General features: G+C 51.4%; 1 protein-coding gene across 1 annotated transcript; it reads left to right on the top strand.

The window, feature by feature from the left end:
• The first annotated feature begins 3,779 nt into the window (after positions 1-3,779).
• Positions 3,780-9,423, top strand: RTL6 (retrotransposon Gag like 6). The gene is made up of 2 exons (XM_032416634.1): positions 3,780-3,920; positions 4,141-9,423. The coding sequence occupies exon 2, from the start codon at positions 4,455-4,457 to the stop codon at positions 5,172-5,174; it is 720 nt and encodes a 239-aa protein (XP_032272525.1). The 5' UTR covers positions 3,780-3,920; positions 4,141-4,454; the 3' UTR covers positions 5,175-9,423.
• The last annotated feature ends 595 nt before the right edge of the window (positions 9,424-10,018 follow it).

The raw sequence follows: 10,018 nt of genomic DNA, 5'->3' as shown, positions 1-10,018 counted from the left end.
CACCCAGGCACCCCCAGCCACCAAGGTGCCCCCCATTCTTGATGGCTATATATTTGTAGATAAGGTTTGAAGTGGAAGACTCTGTTGTTGCATGTGTATGTGTTCATATTTGTTGTATTGGTAGATTGATCTTCTTATAATTACAAAGTGTCCTTTTTCTCTAGAAACATTTTTTTTTTTACTTACAGTCTCTTTTGTTTGATATTAGTATAGCCAATCCATTTCTCTTTTGGCTAGTTTGAAGGATACATCATTTTCCATTCATTTACTTTCAACTTAATTTGTGTCTTTTGTAGATAACATTGAATTGGATCATTTTTAAAAATCCATTTTGTCAATCTTAACCTTTCAACTGGAGTGTTTAATTCATTTATGTTTAACATATTGTTGATAAGGTAGGATTTACATCTGCTGTTTTGTTTTCTATATGTTCTATTTTTTTGTTTGTTTCTCTATTCCTCCACTACTGCCTTCTTTCATGTGAAGTAGATATTTTCTAGTGTACTGCTTTTAATTTCCTTATTTCTTTTACAAATTTTTTGAGACCTCTCTTTATTATTTTTCATAGAGCAGGTCTGCTGGTGATGAATGGTCTCCAGTTCTGTTTACTTGAGAGTGTCCTAATTTTTCCTTCATTTTTGAAAGCTGGTTTTGCTGAATATAGAATTCTTGGTTGACAGTCTTTTCTTTCAGTGTTTTGAATCTATCCTCCCACTGCCTTCTGGCTTCCATGGTTTCTAATGAGAAACCAGATGTTCATTTTATTGATGACACTTTATACATAATCACCTGCTTCTCTTCTGCTGCTTTCAAGATTCTCTCTTTGCCTTTGACTTTTGAGAGTTTGAGTATTGTCTAAAAGTTTTCTGTCTTCTTAGGCTGTACCTTTCCTGGTTCTTTGGCTTGAGAGAGCAGGCTTCTGAGGGGAGATTTCTGTCTGTACTCATTGGCACATCCAGGTTGCTAACTTCTCCAGCTCTGAGATGTATGACACAAAAGAATACTCAGTGAACTCACTGCTGTGTCAGTCCTTGGGTCCTGAACAACCTAGCCAATCTGCCTTTCTCTCTCCACTTTTTAAAGTCTCTCTTTTTGCCTTTTTCAGTTCTTTTCTGTTGTGCTTTGCTGAAAGAATAGGGTGGAATGCACCAACTCCATCTTCCTGGAAATGGAAGTTGACTTTATTGCCTCTTAGAAGGTACTTTTCCATAGCCACCTCATCTTGTTACATTTTTGCCTTCTGATCCCACCCGCCATGTCTGTTCTTTTTACAAATGTTTTTCCTTCATTATTCTCATTGAGGATCCTAAATATGCTTCCTTTAAAGTCTTTTTTTCCCCTCTAGACTGTTCTATTATTTTAATTTCATCTGGAGTTAATTTATATTATGATTATTAATTTTAGTGGTCATTATTCTTAGCATTAGATGTCTTCATGGGCTTTAGTTTTGAGTTTTAGGTTCATTTTGGGGTAAAAGGCTATCTTTCACTTTCTCTCTCTCTCTCTCTCTCTCTGTATTCTCTGTGTACTCAATCCTCTGGAGCCCCCTTCCTCCCTAGTCTAGCAGTTTGGGGCTGTTCCCGTGATGCCCGGTCTGCAGTACAGAACATGTTTTATATGGGTGGTGGTGCTTCATGCTTCCTGGCCCTCAGGGTCTATTTGTCAAGCCGGGGGCATGAGATTCATGATACTGTGTGTTCTTCCTTGTCCCAGGGCTACACCTTCACAGAAGCTGTTGCCCCCATGAAATGGTCAAAGCAGATTTTTCAGACTCCTCTCGGACATACAGGTGACCCCTCTCTCCCCCGGTTTCAAAGAGAAAAAGCCTGATACTGTTGCCAGGACCATTATGTCCTCATTACGCCTCAGGACCCAGGGCCCAGCAAGCCCACGGCTTGTCAATACTAAGCAGTTTGTGTTTCTGGACCACAGTGGAGTTCATCTTGTTTTTGAGCCCAGCCAGATCCTCTCAATACTCTGTTTGTATAGTTTATCACTGTTCTATGTTTGTAGCAGAGAGAGCTATCTCAGAGCATGAACCGTCGATTATCTGGATCAGAAGCTAAATACTCTGCCCCTGTTTTTATTTTTAAAGTTCTTATAATTTTTATTTCACTGTTTTTATGTGATGCCACTTTATACCCTATTTGAAATAATGAGAAATCCAAATAAATTACATATTTCTTCAAATTCTTGTTTCATCATTTCTGAAATGAGGGTGTACCTTCTATTCAATGCACCCGGGAATTTAGGATTTACAGTGTCAACCACACCTGAAATTAGAGCAGACACTTCCCTCCTGTGTACAGCATGCAGGGATATGGTGAGGTACAACCCTGAGGCTGAGGCAGAGAGACTGATGGGGTGACTCACAGGAGTAGACGGGGATTCCTGTGTGTGTTTGGAAGAAGTGGGAGGGGTAATGCGGTCCAAGCCAATATCTGCATTTAAAGTCATTGACCTCAGTGGAGATGAATGCAGCTCCTGCCCCCATCTCCTTTGCGAGATCTCATGGAGGCATTTTAAAGAAACACCATCTCCTTTCTTTCCTCTCTTGCCTTATGTCCTAGAATTTTCAGCTGGTCAGTAAAAGTGCACCCTTTGCCATACTGGGGTACACGCAGTTGTGGGCACTGCTAGACTATCCTCTTCACGTACTGACACCCTCATGCTCCAATTTCCATTTTATACAAGTGAAAACTGGAAAGGTGTGAGAGAAGCTGACTTTGTCCCAGGATTGACTGAGGAATGCAGGGGGGGCTGCAAGTGGTTCAGCCTCCTTGAAGATGTGTCCTAGAAAGAATGGCATGGTGGGTGTCTTCTCTCTCTGGCCGTGCCCCAACCTGGAATTGACCACCCAAAAGCAGCTCAACAGGGTCAGGCAGGAAAAGCATCCAGATCTTCATGCTCTTTGGCCTGGTAATTTCACTCTTTGGCTATTACCCTGGAGAACTTGGCAGAGGAAAGTCTGGAATTTATATACCAGAAAGGTTTATAGAACTTCCCCAAGGAAATAAGATAGAGATCCATCAAAAGGGGCATGGTATGCGCTTTCAGTGGAACTCTAGGCAATAACTGAAAAGTCATGCTTTTGAAATATCTTTAATGGGAAAATGCTCAAAATTCAGTGTGCTTTTAAGGTTACAAAATAGTTCATAAAGTACAAAAATTAATATTTTGAAATAGAATATATCAAAGAAAAATGACTGGGTGGAACCACAAAAATATTACTATTTGTTTTCTTCAGGTGGAGGGATTTTTGAGTGATACACCGTTTTTATAAGACTTCTGTGGCATCAAAATTTGCTACAATGAATATGTATTATATTGAATTTGCATTCAAGTTACAGTATGAAAAGCATGTTTCATTAAAAAAATATAATTACAACATATACAAAAAGAGCCTCGCTCGTAACCTTAGAAAGAATTACAAAAACAGGAAGGCATCTTTCCTAATAATAAAATAACAGCAACCCCGGACATCACTGATTGGCTGCTGCAGAAAGACGCGGAGCGGTAGTCCTGGGAGGCGGGGCTGCGTGCGCCATTTCCGGGGCGGGGCTTCGGCCGCCGCCGCCGCGCACGCGGGAGCGGGCTGTCTCCATGGCAACCAGCGGGGCCCGCGCGAGGCCCGCCCGCCGCCGCCACCGCCTCCGCCGCCGCGCCCGCCCCGCCCGCACCCCGGCCGCCCGCGACCCGCCCTCCCTCCGCCGCGACCCCGGCCCCGGCCCCCGCTCGTGCTCCCGCCCGAGGCCGCCCGCGCCCGCCTCCCGCCGCCGCCCCGGCCTGACCTGACCGGGAAGCAGTTCCGCGGGCGGCTGCCGCCGTGACTCATCGGCCCGCCCGCGTCCCCCGATCGGGCCATCTTGGTCGCGGCCGGCGCGGCAGACGGAGCCGCGGAAGAAGCCGCGGAGACCCAGGTACGCGCCCGCCGCCCGTCCCGGGCCCCCGCGCCGCCGCAGGTGCATCCCCCCTTTGTTCTGCGCTAGGTGGGCGCCGGGCCCCGCGCGGGGAGGGGGCTTCGGGCCCGGGCGCTCCTGCCCCCGCGCTTTCCCCCCCCCCCCCCCCCCCCCGCGGCCTTCCCTTCCACCCCTTTCTACGCAGTCCACACGTTTCTGAAAACATCTTTTCCTCCTTCAGGGCCCAGAACAATCCACCCCCCTGTGCAGCCCGCCTTGGCCTGGTGAGGTCTGCGTTAAAAGAGCCGCCTCCGGAATCGGCGTCCCCCAGGGCCTGCCGCACCTGCCTGGCCCCGGCCGCGCTCGGCCCTCGGCTCCGTCTGCCCTGCCTTCTGGTTTGGCCTTCTCAGCCGCTCTGAGTGTTGAACCCCGCCCTTTCCCTGATTCCTGTCGGGGTCCACCCAATTTTAGCATCACAGGTGCTCAGGTTCTGGGTTACCCACACCCCCTTCTCCCAGCCCACCCGTCTCAGCCTTTGGCTGACCTCTGGCCGACATGGTCCAACCCCAGACATCAAAAGCTGAAAGCCCGGCCTCGGCAGCATCTACCAATGCCCAAATGGATGACGTCATCGACACCCTGACCTCCCTGCGCCTCACCAACTCCGCGCTGAGGCGGGAGGCCTCTACCCTGCGGGCAGAGAAGGCCAATCTCACCAACATGCTGGAGAGCGTGATGGCAGAGCTGACCTTGTTACGCACCAGGGCCCGGATTCCGGGGGCGCTGCAGATCACCCCGCCCATCTCCGCAATTACCTCCAACGGGACCCGACCAATGACCACGCCTCCCACCTCTCTGCCCGAGCCCTTTTCTGGAGACCCCGGCCAGCTGGCAGGGTTCTTGATGCAAATGGACAGGTTCATGATCTTCCAGGCCTCCCGCTTCCCAGGTGAGGCCGAACGAGTGGCGTTCCTTGTGTCCCGGCTGACCGGGGAGGCAGAGAAGTGGGCGATCCCCCACATGCAACCTGACAGCCCGTTGCGAAACAACTATCAGGGATTCCTGGCAGAGTTGCGGAGAACCTACAAGTCTCCACTCCGGCATGCACGGCGCGCCCAAATCAGGAAGACTTCTGCCTCTAATCGGGCCGTGCGGGAGCGGCAGATGCTGTGCCGCCAGCTGGCTGCCACAGGCACGGGGCCCTGCCCCGTGCACCCAGCCTCCAGTGGGACTAGTCCAGCTCCGGCTCTGCCCACCCGAGCTCGGAACCTTTAAGCATCGGCCGCCACCCGGGTCGCGTCTACAGCCACGCAGACAGCATACACCCTTTGCTACGTAGAAGAAATGCCCATAGGACAGCGTCACCCTTGTTTGAAGACATTCGTCCCTGCCTCTCCAGACCTGTACCATAAGGAGATCTTCCTTCCTCACTCTTGGGCGCCCTGTCACCCACCTTGCTTCCTAGTGATCTGTGCTATAGCTTTGTCCCCACCGTGCATGCTTCCCGTCTCTTGCTTGCCCCCCCAGCTCTCCTGGTAACCACAGCTCTGCTGCTTGGCCACAGTGACCCCGCAGCCCGCTGCCAATCATTTGGGCTGATCCTTCCGAGCCTGACTAGGTTCATGGACGCTCCTACTCCACCCTGTGCAGGCCCCCCTGGCAGCTCCCTGGTGATGATAGAGGGGAGCCACTTTGGCCAGGCTGGTGGTGTGTTTTGGGTACCTGGGGGAGGGGAGTCTGGCTTAGCACCTGCAGGTGATCACCAGCCCTGCCAGGCCCTGGGATAGCAGGCGGGGGCCTCGACCCTGCTGCGGTGGCCAGGTGTTCACTGCTGGGAGTGGGCGCAAGCATTTCTGGTGGGCAGGCTTTGCTCTGCGCATGAACACGGAGTCGGTATGTCCCATTGTCGCCCCTGGGAAAGACCACTAATGCAGCTAAAGGGAGAAGCCCCCAGAGGATGCACCTGCAGGAATGCTTGGCTTTAGTTGCCAATGTTCTGACAGCACTGGGCCTTCTGGGAATCTGGAACTTGCCTGCTACAGGAGGTCATCATGACTGTGGATCACTGAGCCGTTCCACGGAGCGACCACAGGCAGCACGTTCATGTACATCCCTGCCTGAGGCCCACAGCGGGCTGAGGAGGGGGGGGTGCGCCAGGGGGAACCACCACCACCAGCTAGTGTGTAGTCACCCCCTCCTCTCTGCCCCCCATCATTTGGCGGTAGGCCTGTCTAGCTTGAGACCTGTTCCCATCTTCATCCAGGTGACATGTGGCCTTCACCTCGGCCCCCTCGGCCACCCACACCACCTCTAGCGTGTAGCATGTCCTCCCCATGCCTGGGCTGTCCCATTGGGTGTCCAGCCTTTGTCTAAGAAAACAGGGACTCCTAGCTGGAGACCCAAATCCTCTGGGATGCATCATTAAGCACTTAAGGAAGGCCCCACCAGGGCCTTTGTGGCATTTGTAAAGGGAAAGAGCTGCAGTCTATCTTGGTCTTAATGTGGGGACAGGACAAAACTGGCACTTGGGTCTGAATTCCGAGGGACAAAGCTACACCTCTGATGGTGGACGGCCTTTGGGTTCCTCATGGGGGACACCCAGAAATCACTTTCTAAATGAGACTTGGTCAAGCCCTGTGGACCATGATGATCTCGCCATATTTAATGCCAAACGGACTGCATTTACATGACCGCCTGGACCATGGGGAAGATGAGGTGTCTTACCCTGGGTCCACCTGCCCTGTCCGAATGGTCCTGCCCTGACCGCAGAAGGATAGCCTCTGCACCCACCCGGAGACCAGTGTCTTGGGATACCCAGAGGTTGGGTCCTAGGGTCCATCCTTTCTTCCTAAGAGTTTTGATGATGCTGGGGACAGTGACTGTGTTCTTGAAGCGGCTACTGCCTTGCAAGGTCAAGGATATTCAGTGGCTGCTGGGGTTCGTGGACCACTGCCACCCACTCATTGTAAACTCTGTTAGCCCAGTCGCCCTGCTGAAGAACTGCCTGAATACAGGCTTCAGGCCCCCCTGGATTTCAGCCAAGGCTGTTCAGGTGGGACCATGGTGCTCATTAAGCATGAATAGGGGGGAGGACACACAGTGGGGCCACCACTCTGGGGGGTGGGACCTCTAGTGGGGGATGTGCAGATCACTTTCTATTTGTGCTCAGTGCTCTACTGTCTGCCTGCTAGGTGGAGGTGCCCACGGATGAAGGGGTGCAGGCACCCGGGGGACAGGAGGCACCCTGAACGTTTCCATGTGGCCCAGCCCGGCGAGGGCGGGAGACCCCGCATGGAAGCAGGGCAGGAACCGTGCCATCTCGCCGACCCCTGGGCCTACCCACGCGGCACGTAGAAGTCCTACTGTGCTTGCGTTGCGCGCAGCCTTGGAGTTGTGCGCTGTGCGCAGCAGGGCCTGAGCCGCGGAGGGCCGGGCTGGCCGTGCTGCCTGTCCCCCCTGAGCTGGCCCGTCCAGGCTGCCGCTCCAGCCTCCAGCTCCCTTTGGTTCGGTGAGTTGTGTTTCAGCCGCTGGTGCTCCTGTTCCTGGGCTTGGGACTGGTGCTGTTGCACATCTGTGACCTTGACCGCTTCCGGCAGCTTTGGAAGTGAGTAGACGAGAGGCTCGGGGTTGCCCCGCATCGGACTCAGACGAGGCCCCACATTGGGAGCCCCCCTGTGGCTCTGGGGGAAAGACATCCGAGTTCCCAGTGGAAGAGGATGAGACCCGCGCTCCATGCAGCCCAGAGCCAGACCGCGGGTCGGGGAGGGTCAAGCTGAAGAAGGAAGTGGGGGAGGGGAGCGGCTTTGTACAGACTTCGGGGTTGTGGTTTCTATCAGTTTAAGAGAACAGGTATTGATTTGTAAAAGGGACAGGCAGTTAGTAGTGTTAAACAGTGCTCGTGAGGGAAAGTTTTATGTTTTTCATGGTGTTGACATTATTTGAAATGTATTGTGGTTTTTCTGGTCTACCTGATACCCCATCTGGTAAGTAAGCCTCATGGCATAACAGGGCATCATTTGAGATGGAATTTAGAATAAGGGGTGACTTCCTGGCCGAATGTATTGTGTGACCTTGGGATTAATTTAATGTCGTAAAGCATTTCGGTGACTTCTAGGAAAAAGCAAAGACCTGGTTCGTGGGTCCCAGGTAAGTATATGATGAGTAAGAAATGACAGGGGTGCACAGCCCCCCGAGAAGGTGCTGGTAGGACTTTTCCTGGCGTGTGGGTCCCTGCCATCAAGTGTGACAAGCCACTTGGCTGGGTCACCGCGGTCCTGGCAGTTCGGCCCATAGGAGAGAAATGTGAGGGAGAGTTGGGCACGTACTTAGGCTACCTTAAGGGGGCAAGCCCTACAGTTGTATAAAAGGACATTCCCGTGGGCCACCGCCAGCAGTGGAGTTTGGGTGGGAGGAGGAGGAGGAGATTGAGATCCTTGCAGAAAAACTAAGCTCCCCAGTGCCTGGGAAATGTTAGACGGGGGGCTTAGAGCTGAGGTCAAGACCGGACTCTGCAGAAGGAAGTGCAGAGCACCTTGTTGGGCCAACAGCGGGAGCTTGCCAGCGTCGGGAGAGGATTGGGTGTAGGACAGGTCCACTGTGTGGGGAGAGCTGACGGCCCCATGGCGTCTCTCGGGGTCCTAACATGGGGGGTGGTGGCAGCTGGCGCAGTGCAGATGCAGTGGGGGAGGTGGGAGGGACCCTCGCTCCTCTCTGCAATGTCACTAACTCCACGAGCAAGTAACAATGCACCAGGTCTTTTCATAATCAGAGCAAACCTACACCTTGTAGAAATCTTGGAAAATAAGGTAGCAAGCGAGAAGAGTGAAGTGTTAACATGTTGGTGGCTCTCCTGCCAGCCCCCCCCCCCATCCATCATGGTTTTTCTTCTTTTTGTGGGGACATAGTGGTGGTACTACCTTCCGTAAGAGGATACAATATTGTGTGGGTGTTTTCACTTCTGTGACGCGACTTCCCCATTACACGTTACTACTCATTTTAGTTTGAAATGGCTGTGTCCTCCATCACGTAGACGGACAGTAGTGCCCATGGTTGATCATCCATGCCGTTCGTTACTAATTTCTCACCACCAGAAACGGAAGAATTTCTTCGTGCATAACGCTTTTCCCCAATGTCAAGTTACTTCCTTAGGATAGGTTCTCAGAGGTGGAATTACTGAATTAATATGAAAACCTTTGAGCCCCTTATTACATGTGGACAGAACGGTTCCCAGCAATGTTTGTATCCATTAACACTGCCACCAGCAAGTATGTATGTGCCCCTTGTACCATCTCGCCAGCTCGGAGGATTATCCTCCGGCTAAATACTTGCTGATCTGATAATGAAACGTAGCATTGTGTTTCAGTTTGCATTTCTTTGCTTTCTAGCAAAGTTGAACATCTTTCCATGTTAAGCAGTTGTATTTCCTCTTGTGGATCGTCAGTGTCCTTTGCTCTTATCTACTGGGGTCTGATGAATTTGTATTAGCTCGTTATATATTAAAGATATTAACCTGTTGCGTGTCATATTTGCCGCACGTGTGTCCAGCTTTTACTTCTGTGTGTGTTTTACTGACATTTTGACTTCTTACACAGCCAGTCCACTCTCTCGTTGGGCACGGTGCCCACTGGACTCTCAACACAACAACATGACGCAGGCACATACGTTTTGTCCCTTCAGCTCACGGCTGTACCTGTAACTGCATGATGTGGTGGGCACTCTAAGCCTTTGCCAGCTTGTTGCATGGCTGGATGTGCTGGGTGCTGGGGGTTTGTGGATGAGTACAACGAGGCCCAGCCCACACGCCCGGGGACCGAGAGCAGTTCTCCAGCCTTCGAGTCTCAGAATACCTTTGCGCCGTTAAAAATAACTTAGGGACCCCTGAGAGCTTTTGCTTATGTAGATTTTACTTACCAACATTTACCGTATTAAAATGGAGAATGTCTGGAAATATTATTTTGAAAATAAACTCATTACATGACAACATAAATAGCATATTTTAATGAAAACTATTTCCCAACACAAAAAAATAAGTGAGAAGAGTGGCATTGTTCTCCATTTTTGCAAATTTCTTTAATGCTCAATATAAGACAACTGGAGTCTCACACCCACTTCTGCACTCA

Source organism: Phoca vitulina, unplaced genomic scaffold (assembly GCF_004348235.1).
Source record: "Phoca vitulina isolate PV1807 unplaced genomic scaffold, GSC_HSeal_1.0 scaffold19, whole genome shotgun sequence".
In the NCBI taxonomy this organism is placed as follows: domain Eukaryota; kingdom Metazoa; phylum Chordata; class Mammalia; order Carnivora; family Phocidae; genus Phoca; species Phoca vitulina.
The sequence above is the reverse complement of the archived record's forward strand: the minus strand, read 5'-3'. Positions and strand labels throughout refer to the sequence as shown.

What these genes read in the sequence shown, in the direction of transcription:
- RTL6 (XM_032416634.1), top strand. Translation starts at nt 4,455, where the DNA reads ATGGTCCAACCCCAGACATCAAAAGCTGAAAGCCCGGCCTCGGCAGCA.